This window comes from Chanos chanos, chromosome 6, assembly GCF_902362185.1.
Source record: "Chanos chanos chromosome 6, fChaCha1.1, whole genome shotgun sequence".
In the NCBI taxonomy this organism is placed as follows: domain Eukaryota; kingdom Metazoa; phylum Chordata; class Actinopteri; order Gonorynchiformes; family Chanidae; genus Chanos; species Chanos chanos.
In genome coordinates this window covers 28,220,457-28,232,057 of record NC_044500.1, presented here as the reverse complement: position 1 = coordinate 28,232,057, position 11,601 = coordinate 28,220,457, and the positions used below count along the sequence as shown (strand labels likewise).

At 43.8% G+C, this 11,601-nt stretch overlaps 2 protein-coding genes across 2 annotated transcripts in view; one reads left to right on the top strand and one right to left on the bottom strand.

Annotated features, from left to right (window-relative positions):
* LOC115815259 (cell division cycle-associated protein 7-like) overlaps nt 1-1,542 on the top strand; it is a 3,741-nt gene extending 2,199 nt beyond the window's left edge. The window contains exons 6-9 of the mRNA XM_030778215.1: nt 1-73; nt 464-613; nt 1,061-1,197; nt 1,500-1,542. The exon at nt 1-73 is cut by the window's left edge and continues 65 nt beyond it. Coding sequence (XP_030634075.1) covers nt 1-73; nt 464-613; nt 1,061-1,197; nt 1,500-1,542 — 403 coding nt within the window. The remainder of the gene's footprint in view (nt 74-463; nt 614-1,060; nt 1,198-1,499) is intronic.
* A 2,995-nt stretch (nt 1,543-4,537) lies between these two features.
* sp1 (sp1 transcription factor) lies at nt 4,538-10,346 on the bottom strand. Its single transcript, XM_030776970.1, has 6 exons — nt 10,289-10,346; nt 8,608-9,567; nt 8,151-8,556; nt 5,665-5,806; nt 5,247-5,437; nt 4,538-4,856 (listed from the first exon to the last, which is right to left on the bottom strand). The coding sequence occupies exons 2-6, from the start codon at nt 9,331-9,333 to the stop codon at nt 4,543-4,545; spliced, it is 1,779 nt and encodes a 592-aa protein (XP_030632830.1). The 5' UTR covers nt 9,334-9,567; nt 10,289-10,346; the 3' UTR covers nt 4,538-4,542.
* Between the last annotated feature and the right edge of the window lie 1,255 nt (nt 10,347-11,601).

The following is an 11,601-nucleotide window of genomic DNA, read 5'->3' as shown; positions in this document are numbered from 1 at the left end:
AGAAGACATAACAGAGGATGAGCTGCAGCTGGTAGCCAGCAACATGACAGAGAAGATCTATAACAGGGTCACTGTGAGTCTTATTTATCTTATCATATTCTACTTTTTATTCGATGATGTTTGTTGTGTGCTGATGTTGTTGTTGTGACACTTGAATTTCCCTCGGGATTAACAAAGTATTTCGTATTCATATTTGTATTGGCCTAAAATGACCAGCAAATCCACAACTTTTATTTAATTATTATTATTATTCTTATTATTATCATCCCCCCCCCCCCCCCCCCCCCCAAAATGGGGTATATCAGGCGGTGAACAAAAATACTTTTATGTTTAAGAAGTGGAAAAATCTTTTTGTATTTCTTCAAGGATTCATATTTTCTGTATATCCCATTACTTGTGCTAGATGTCTCTACCTAAAGACACAGATTTGACAAGCTCAGTCTGACTTTTCCCCCAATTTCAGGGCACGACGTGTCACCAGTGTCGACAGAAGACGGTGGACACCAAAACCTGTTGCCGTAGCGAGGATTGCCGTGGTATCCAAGGGCAGTTTTGTGGGCCTTGTCTGCGTAACAGATATGGAGAGGATGTCAAGACAGCGCTGCTTGACCCGGTCAGAACATGATCTAAGCATGTCTGTTCTTGATCACATGAATGATAAAACTGTGTCTCCCCCCCCCCCTAAAGTCACACAGGAAGTGCCTGTTTAGGCACAGTAAGGGACCTTGCTTTTATTACTGAGTTTGTCTTCTACTTCTGCCTGTACTGGATAATCCACTGAAGTATTCCCCCAAAGGCAGTGTTCACAGACACAAATGATCTCATTAGACATGTGACTTGTCTTTCAAATGTTTCTTTCTGCTTCAAATGGTTTCATATACAATGTTTGCTTAATCTTACGCTGAAATTGAAAGTAGTAGCATAGAGGAGTAACATGTTGAAAATTTCAAAGAAAATTGTGTTTGTGTGTGTGTGTGTGTATGTGTGTTTTAAATGTGAGAATGTACATGAAATTGTGAGAATGCTCATTTGACTCTGTGCTCCTATCTTCCACCCACAGGAGTGGAGATGTCCTCCGTGTCGTGGGATCTGTAACTGTAGTTTCTGCCGTCAGAGGGATGGACGCTGTCCCACGGGAATTCTGTTTCCATTGGCACAGTATCACGGCTTCTCTGACGTCCACTCTTACCTGACCAGGTCAGTGGGGGAGGGAATAACCTGCTCGCTGGGTTAGAACATTCCGGACATTTGACCATTCAGAAGCACCTGTGTTGAGCCTGTCCTGTCAGAAGTCACACAGTTACTCTCTTAGGCTGGTGAATGGCTGGTCCATATCCTGCATTTGGATGTACTTTGCATAAAGCCAATGGTATTAGATTACCTCCTAAATTAGATACAATATCACTTAAGTTTTACTTGTGTTTGGGGGGGGACCCTTGCCAAGAAGACTTTTTTTTTTTATGTTGAGGTCTGTCTCTGTTTCCTTCCTTTTCTTCTAGTCTTCGCAGTAAGCTGAAAACTGGCGATGAAGAGGACATCTAATTATGGAATGCCTTAGAAAAGTCTTACAGCATATCTATCACCAGGGGGCACTATTGCTTAGTTTAAGCAGAATTTTTCACCTTGCTTTTTTCACTATAGATGTGGAAACTCTGTTTTAATCTTATTTGGCTGATCCTTGCCACAAAAGACTTATCCTGTTTGTCTTAAGTGTGACTGTTGTTTTGTACTTTATAAAATTATAATCAAATAAAATGTTATGACTGCAGTGTAATTCTGTGGTATGAATTATACATGGCGTCATGCTGTTTTAAATGATCATCTACATGAGCTCTTTTCGAAATCAGGTTTACATTTTCAAATGAACAAATTAATTTAACTTCCACCATTTTATGGGCAAAGTTAGTTCTCTGCATTTGGTTATTGCTAAAATCAAATGTCATTTTCCACAGACACACGCATTGCATTAACGTTCTGTTTACCTAGTCTTGGGGGTTGTTTACACTGTATTGGTTGAACAATGCAAAATGACACCAGTACAAATAGCAGCAGACTGCTATATAAATAACTTCTGGTTATTCTTTCAAACTTATGTAAGGATAATGCCATACAATGATGAATGAGAATTGTTGTATGTTTAATGGGCTGTACACCCTAATGTGGTGTATTGCTATCTCCATACAAGTTCTGTCCCTTCACTGTTTGTTTGCATATGAAGAAGGAGAGCATTTACTAAACATTGTTGTGTTTTGGCCCAGGTAATTTCTGTAAATGCCTAGCATGATGAGTAAAACACGTCAGAGGATTAGCCTGTAGTGCAGTGTTTAATTATTTAATCACGGTCAGATTCCATGTAGATGCCGTCTGTTTGTGGTTAAATAGTCCAAAATGCCAGAGCACTGTACAGAATTAAGAGCATGTTTTTTGGCTTTAGTAATTCATGTAAACACCAGGGCTGAATGGGCAATCCAGAGGACAACAGTGCACTATTTGAGAATAATGACAAGAGTGTCCAGAGACATTCTGTTGACACAATCACACCACACCCACAGACCCTTTGTAATCATAGTTTTAATCCAGATGTTGGCATTTGTAGTAATAATATTCACAAGTACAAAACCAACTCCCTCATGTATGAAATAAAATGAAAGCACGATGCTCATAAGGGCGCTAACAGTTGTCCTCTGAGAGAGAGAAAAAAAAAAAAAGTGATGAAATGGTTCATCCTTTCCCCAGCACTGTCCCTTATTCTCACCCTTAACCCAAAACAACTGAGAGAGATTCACATCACAAGCCTTAAATCAAATACAGTGGCCAGCCTGAGTGCCAATGTAAGTGGGAGGACGTGAATCTCGACATCTTTTTAACAGAAGAACTTTTGAATTCCACCCAATTACTTGTGCAAATAATAGTATTGCCCTTTCAAAACCAATCTGTTTCTAAACAGTGAAATACCTGGTTCAAACTGACCATGTTGTTACTTTCATCAGCGTGTGGTTAAAATTTTTACAGAAGGTTTGGTTGGATGAGGAGACATTTGGACTGGAAAATATTAGAGACAAAAACAAAACAAAGCAAACCAAACAAACAAACAAAAAACCCCATTGACATCACCTCGAAGATCTTATGGCATGAATACAGGACCCTACGTCACACTCATGTCAACTGTCTGAAGTGCCACCACCGTGCATATAAACGCAGCCCATCTCCCAGAGTACACACCGACACGTGCCTTTAAACCAATCACAGGAACAGTGTTCAACGCACTGCTCCTCAGTCTGGGCATGCCATCCAACAAAAGTCAGACCTTTGGTTTGAGCTGAAGTTTATTTGTTATTAACCCTTGTCATAGAATAAAAAAAAAAAAGAGGAGAGAGAATGTGGAACTTAAATGGCTATTTCACAAAAGAAGCAAACACCTGAAATCTAAATGGCGGTAAATTAATATGACGGCTAATCTTGGCTGGACTGTACACGCATGCGCGCACACACACACACACACACACACACACACACACACACACACACACACACACACACACTCAAGTAGATTTAGACACAAGAATATTCTGAGACGAGTTAATAAACTCAGAGACATCTACACTTATATAAAATGATAACTTTCATAAATTTAAGATTGATTGTGCATGAGAGACACACACGCATACATACACACACACATACACTCACACACATACACACAACAGAAAGGCATTCTCTGGTGATCATATGAGTTGATCCTTCCTATGTGTAAGAATCTATGTAGTTTTTCCCACGTTTAGAAAAAATATAATTTATATACAAACAACGCAAAACTATCAAAAAAAAATTTTTTTTTTTTGCTATGATAAAAGTATCAAAGCATGATGGCTTGTATTGTGTACCTATACGTATTAATGATATAAAAGATGTGAAGAAAAAAAAAAAAAGAGAGAGACAAAAAAAATTCTCACAAGGATTTTAGTGTCCATAAACCCTCCGGAGAATAGTGCTTCTGAATCCGAAGTCACTCAATTCCAAGCCCAGCTTCAAACTGGCTACCAAGTGTTGGGGGGGCTGGGGTGGTGATGATGGGGGCTTCATCTGGGCCCAGAAGAGCAGTCAAATTCTGAACTGGTAAGACTGGGAGCCAGCCAGAAAGGGCCAAAGCCACCTGAGAGTAAGGGGTGTGTGTGTGTGTATGCATGTGTCTGTGTTAGAATTTATAAGGGGGGAGGCTAGGAGAATTGACTTAATACCCGTGCCTGAACTTTAAATAACTAAGCTTTGTATGTCACTCCTTTCAGTTACATAGTGCCTCTTAATGTCCAAACTTTTGCATCCACTGACTCCCTGTCACCTCAGGCATCCAAACTCATCTCAATGCTTTCACCCCCCAGCCCCCCTCCTGAAAATAACTGCTCCCCTGAACAAAGCCCCCCAGAGGCTGCAGCCTAGCTCTCTCTCTGTGAGAAGCAAGTCCAGACATGCTCTTCTCATGCCCCCCCCCCCCCCCATCAAACAATTAAATGTCTTTAGATGGCTGCAGCCTGGCAGGCTCCCTCAGTAGCCGTTACTGTTGAGGTTTATGGAGTGCAGATCTGTGACCTGCATCACGTTGATGCCGCTGTTGGCTAACCGTGCGATGCCCTCTGGCGACAGTGTCTCCATGGCGATAAGTGTCTGCTGCTCCCCGCCAGCGGCGCAGTTGTCCGTGGAGACGGAGGCTGGCGTGGCGCTGTCACTGGGAGCTGTGGCGGCGGTGCTGGTGGCACTGGTTGAGCCCTTCTTGTTTGAGTGGGTCTTAATGTGCTTGGACAGGTGGTCGCTACGCATGAAGCGCTTGGGACACTCGGGACACGAAAACTTCTTCTCGCCTGTCCGATCACGAGGAAAACAGAGGTTAGATGCACAACATCAGGGCAAGGAGAGGCTAAAGAGCCATGATTGAGAGTGAGAGAGAAGTGATTCAACCATAACTCTCCTCTACAACTTAAGAACAACAACAGGCGACGGCGAGAAGATGAGAGCAGTGATGTGGCAATAAAAATAGAGAGCTGAAATTCGATGTTGCAGCTGGTCATTTTTTCTCTCCCAAGGGGTTTTAACTGACTCAAAACTATTTGCATTCGTTTATGAGAAATAGAAAACTACATCTACATTAGGATTGAACCGTAGTACTACACTAGAACATTACGGCGTCATTCATGATTCCTTTGTTCACCTCTCCAGTGGCAGACCTGGCTCTGTGGTGTGTGTAAACTCACCGGTGTGTGTTCTCTTGTGTCTTTGCAGCTCGTCGGAGCGAGTGAAACGTTTCCCACAGAAGCTCCAGGAGCAGACAAAGGGCCGTTCTCCCGTGTGCCAGCGCAGGTGTGCCCGCAGGTGAGACGTCTTCCCGTACACCTTTCCACAGCCAGGAATATGGCAGATGTGCTGCTTCTTTCTGGAGGGATCACTGCTGTGGAACGGATGACACGCACACAGAAAAGACAATGTGAGCAGCAGAATGACTGGATGAGGCAGATGTCAATCACTGTCATACAGTGTCATCCACAGTGTTTCACTGTGAATAGTAAGCTCTTATATAATAACCTGAAGGGCGGGGGTGTTTTGGTGAGAGTGAGTCGTGTCCGTGTGAACAGCTGACTGCACTAAACACAGGTTTTGTTGAGCCATACGTACCGTCCCTCTCCGTCTTTACAGTAGGGGCAGGTACAGGCCTCCCTACGTGTTCTCCGATTGGGTTGGGTCGGGCTGGTCTCTAGGTTTTCATCCAGGGTAGTACTGTCGTCCTGATTGTCTCCTCCTACAGAACTCTGTTCACCTGCAAACCAAACAAGCGTTTTTGTTTTTTTTTAAACTTTTCTTTTTGTGGTCGTGTTGTCTTTTTTTTTTTTTTTTGATTCACACACCTTCACTGTGCAATGAGTAACTCATTAGGCAACAGGTCAGAACATCAAGTTCACATATGCTGGCAAACACTTCAATGCCCTGAGGCAGAATTTAAAAATCATACCTTAGTAAAACACCAATGTAAGCGGCGAGTGAGCTTTTCTGATTGAAAAAAAAAAATCAATGAATATCAACTCAGGCTGAGTTACTTGGGAGGCCTGGCCTAATTTTGCTTGACTTAATGTGACTGTACATTTAGTGACTAACTATAAAGCAATATGCGAATGACAATGCAAAACTATCACAGATGTCCAACCTCCTGCGGTGTTTCCACGGCAAAAAACTAAATTTACAATGAGTTTTACCACGGAAACATTTTTTAGAAAAAATAATAAAAATAAATCTGCCTAGATAGGGTTTACAATTAAAGTTGTAAATAAAATAAAAGGGTTTTATTTTAAATAAAACTGCTTGTTTTTCCTTCCTCAAAGCAGTCTGGCAGCCTGACTGATGTTGGCCTCGATTAGACTTGATCTTTCTCCATCGATACTACTAAAAATACCAGGTCCTGGGCCAGGCTGAGTGCATTTCTCAGGAAACCCGCAGCCTTTGGCAGGACAGTGGAGGGAAGGAAATGACGAGAACTTGTTCTGCTTGGACACCAGGCACAAACCAAGCCAACGTTTGATGGCCTTGTGTAATCTTTCTTATTGCAGTTTGTCTTTTTCCCAGGAAGACACACACATACACACACACACAACCACAAACAAACACACACACACTACTCCTCCTCTCCTCCTTCAACCCAGCTGAGGTGCACTCCTCAGATAAGGCTGTCCTGCAGTGGGTGGGGCGATGTTACACCCCTTCATTATAAGAGAGTGCAAAAAAAGGGCCGAACTGAAGCTGCGCTAATGCTTAGTCATACATTCACACACACACAAAGTTGATTTAAGCCACACAAGTCTTGCAGAAACTTGTGTGTGCCTGTGAACAAACGAACACGCACACAGTCATGCCTCTGTGCACAAACCTACCGCCATCTGAACAAACTAGCCAAACCAGTGTGGGAAGCAGAAGAAACAAACAGGAAGCGCTACCTCTGTGTATGCTGTTTCTAACTGTTATCAAGTCAGTACAAAGCAAAGTGTGCACATGCTGTCATGCCAACACAGCACAACACTCACTCACACAAAAGCGCTTCTTCAAAAATAATTCAATCCATAAACTAAACCAAACCCCTAAACATCATTCATCAAAATTGACGTGAAAACCCTCTGCATTTCAAACATTTTTGGCAATTCCGTCTGCGAGTCATGTCGAAATTGCTTGCCAGGAATGTGGGAAAAACAGACTAGAACAGAACCCCCTCCACACAGTAGATTTGTTTTAAAAAACTGTGACTGTGCTTAGCTGACCAACTTTGGAAACTCAAAAGGTAAGGCTATTTTATGACGCACTTAAATCGCTCCTCCTCAGACAAATCCGTCCTTATCTATTTATTATCTGTTACCTATTATTTACCCTGATGTTTATTTAGAGAGTGGGTTATGACCTCTAAAGACAGCCATCAAACACTGCCTCTCATCCAAGCAACATGTCTGATTCCAGTGGAGACACGAAAAAAACCCCAAAAAACCAATAATAATACGGCTAAAGGAAAATGAATCTGTCATCATGAATCTATGAGACAATATTTTACTGTGTGCCTGAAACCTGTTTCTTTTCCTCTGAACTCCCCGTATCCTGATTTGCTTGGTGAGAACTAAGTGAAACTCTTCAGTGTCCAAAAAAACACCATTCCACAATAATTAACCCTTATGACTGACCAATTCTAACACAGGTTACACATTCACTGGTACAGGGGTTATCAGGACTAGGATCTCTTACTCCATCATAAGGTCTCCTTCCACAGTCCGAAGAAATACTGCTGAATTTTCATCTAGATGGACCCCCCCACATCTCAGTTGACTGCATGTCGAGTTAAAACAGTGCCTAGTTTTTAAAAAAGCATTACAAGAGGGGAATGCGACAAACACTCCAGTCCGAGTTGTTTTTTCTCTCTTCAGAAGGTTCAAAGCTCAGATACTGCAAATTTTCTCTCGGCCCAAAAAAATGCTACTATAGCCGAAGACAAAAAAATGTTGCAATTTCACAAGCAAAATGTGGTCAGAATAAGCATGTTGCAGCAATCTATTACAGAGAGTTCCTCTCAGATCTCTCTGCTCTCTCACACACACACACACACACACATACACACACAAAGACACACTCACCTGAGGTGTTGGTGATGGCAATAGGCACTCCCTGAAGCTGGTGCATCTGCAGCCCGGTGTTGCCCAGTGTATTCAAATTGATGGTTTGTAGGCCTGGCAGCTGTACGGTGTTGTTGGTGCCTGTGGGAGTCAGCTGGGGTAGTGCCTGCACAGGTGCCAGGGTAATCTGAGCTCCAGCCGGGCTCTGAAGCTGCAGTGTCTGCCAGCTGATTTGCCCATTGGGGCCCACCGTACGGAGCAGGATGGGGCTGCTGTTGGGGATGGCCTGGATCTGCAGGTTCTGCAGGGCGTCCTGAGACAGGGTCTGGGTGGTGAAGACCTGGCCTCCTGCGGACACCGTCCCCGCGGGCTGGATGGTCTGCAGGGTTGGGGTGCCCTGGAGGAGTTGCTGGGGCTGGATGAGGATCTGCTGAGGCGGCTGCTGTTGCTGCGGTTGTTGTTGTTGCTGCTGCTGCACTTGTTGTTGTTGTTGCTGATCTCTGTTGTCGAGCTGGATGGACAGTCCCCCGGCAGAGTTCTGGAAAGTGGCACCCACCACGCTGTTGCCACTCTGCGCCGGAGTCATCGCGCTGTATGAGGTAGCTGCTGGAGTGGTTGTGGTGGTTGAGCTGGTGTAGTAGCCAGAGGAAACTGCTGTTTGCTGGGGCTGAAGAAGCTGCTGTGTGGCCTCGGTTGTTCCGCTCACTCCTCCATCAGTCCCAGATCCGGCTGCAGCCCCAGTGCTCACTGGCAGCAGGGTGATGTTGCCATTCAGCGACACGGGCATATTGGCCACAAACTGCGTCTGATTGGGCAGCACCGTGTTCCCTAGGCCTAGGTTCTGTAGTGGGATGGCCTGCTGGAGGATTCCTGGCACGGTTAGGATGTTGCCAGCTCCTGCCGTGCGGTTAGGGGCTGCTGCGATGAGCTGCTGTCCGCCGCTGGGTGAGGATATCAGCTGGAACTGCCCCGCCCCTGTCACGGAGGGGTCTTGAGCAGCCTGGGTGAACTGGATCTGCTGGCCATCCACTGTCTGGAACTGGGGGATGACCTGGTACTGGATGTTGGGCATGACACCAGACAGTGTGGTGAGGACTTGTTGACCCGGCAGGGTTGGTGCTGATGCCACCACAAACTGCTGTTGAGTCTGCTGGACACCCGTGCCTGAAGACACTGCCTGTCTGCTTTTGTCGTCTGCCATCATGCCCTGAGCCTGGGAGACGGTACTGTTGTCGGGGCTGGAGGTGGACTGGCTGCTCACCGGTATGATCTGCCAGCCGTTGGCGGTGTGCGTCAGTTGGGATTGGTTTAGATCAAGCTGTTGGTTCTGTTGCTGGGTTTGCTGCTGATTTTGTTGCTGCTCAGCTACAGCGTCGTTCTCATCAATCCGACTACAAGTAGCAGCTAAAAGGGCTAATGGAGAAGGCTGTTGAGAATCCTGTAAGAAAGACTGTGTATGAATTCTTTTAATCTGACAGAAAATTCTAGTAAAATAGCTGCGTGTCATTTTTTTTTAACTCCATAACTTTTCATTGCTTCACAAGCTGCACTTAACATAAAATACAGAAATCTCATGAAAGTTTAGACTGCAACCACAAAAACTACGTTTAATTTATCAGCATTGCTAGTCCACAACAGACAATATTAGTAGTTGCACCGTCTACAATATTAAGACGTGCGGCATACAGTGTCTGGACCATTTGCACACTATTAGGAGGGGAGTGAGAGAGATGAGAGCTACAAAATGGGTGGGATCACGGCATTCTTTTTTTTCAAACTCCAGCGGCTAGCCACGCATCCCCTCCCCCACCCCACCCATCTCCCTCCCACCCTTTATTTCGCCCTATAAAGTAGCTCGGACGCGTGAGGCCACCCCCTCCGAGGATAGCCAAAATGGGCCGTGCAGGCCTCTCTCAAAGTCGTAGGGCTTGACAGGAACACCCCGCGTAAGCTCATTTACCTCTAACGCTGTCTTTTCCCTGCCCCAGTAACATGTGCGCTAGCAATATCAACAACAAACCATTTTCCGTCTCAATTTACCAAGTTATATTTAAGAGAACTTAAAAGTGTATAGTACCAACGCCGAGAAATTCGACAAAAAGTAATCTAAGATTAGGTCAACTTACATGTTTTACGCGAAACTAAGCCAATTAACTTACCTGTCCTGTATTGGAGTTTCGCTTTTGAAGGAAGCCTCCGCCGCCTTCCACCAGCGCGGCCATTTCATCTTGCTGTTGCTCTGAGTAAAATGAAGCTATATGTGAATATGATAACTTTAGAGACACTCCGTTGTCAAAGTTGATTAAAACCCATAACTAAACAGTTCGCAAAAATATCTCATATAGATGTATTGCCCAACTAATTTAAAGTGATACATGCGAGAAAACTGAGAAAGTGAACCCTAGAGATTGACGTTTAAAGTTAACCTAACAAGCTAACGAGTTCACATGCTAGGTAGCTAGCTGGCATAGTTGACACGAGTCAAGTATGTGACTGCTCAACTGACTGGGGAACCGTAGCAATTCAATAAAGTACTTGTAATACATGAATTGATACCGTATTACTTTAAATTACGCCCGAAATGGCCCAGTGTTGAGCTAAATAACTTAAGCTTTTCATTAATTAAAAAAAACTAACACTAACTTCTCCACTAGCAAGCTACGTCAATTGATCAGGCAAGAGTTTAACTTAGCAAAAGACTCAAGTTGAACTTCTCTAAGTTAGCTAGCACAACTTGAAAAAGCCCACTTAATAGAACACTATCGCTGATTCTAATAGAGTAATCGTACTTGCAACTACTTCTTACCATCTTTAACATGTTTTATACTTAGCAAAACATATTACTGCCTATATGGCTCAGAATATTAATTTCGATAACGTTACCGACGTAGAAGCCTCGTATAGAGCTTGTTAGCAAGTTAGGTAGGAATCAAGTTCACTGCCTTGCTCACGACCAGGTAGTTTTAAGTTTTTTTACACTAAAGTAGCCAGTACACAAAATCCAATGTCATATAGTTAGTTTGTCTTATCCAATCAATCAACTTTTCGGAAAAAAACGAGTTCACTCACCACTCATAATTTTGAGACGGGAGGAGTTTCTGAGGCTTCTTTTGGGCTGACATCAACTTGCAAACGCGTCAACCAAACTTGATCGCAAATCAACGAAGGAGAAAGAGGGAAAAGTTAGTCCTCCAATCAAAACAGAACGTTCTTCGGTGTGGACCAATAGAAATTCCCTATTGTATATATTCTCTGTCGGAACTTCTCAGACGATTTTTCAATTTAAATCGTATTTTTTAGTTGGGCGTGTACAACTTTTGGTTACAGCCCAGTGAGCATTTAAGCTTTTCGCTGGAGCGCACAATATAACCAATAGTAATGATGTTCAAAGGCGGGTGCTTGGGTGGGGTCAACTAATAGTAGGTTGTACCATCTTATTTGTGACTGGCTTGACGTCGGCAGAACAGATTTT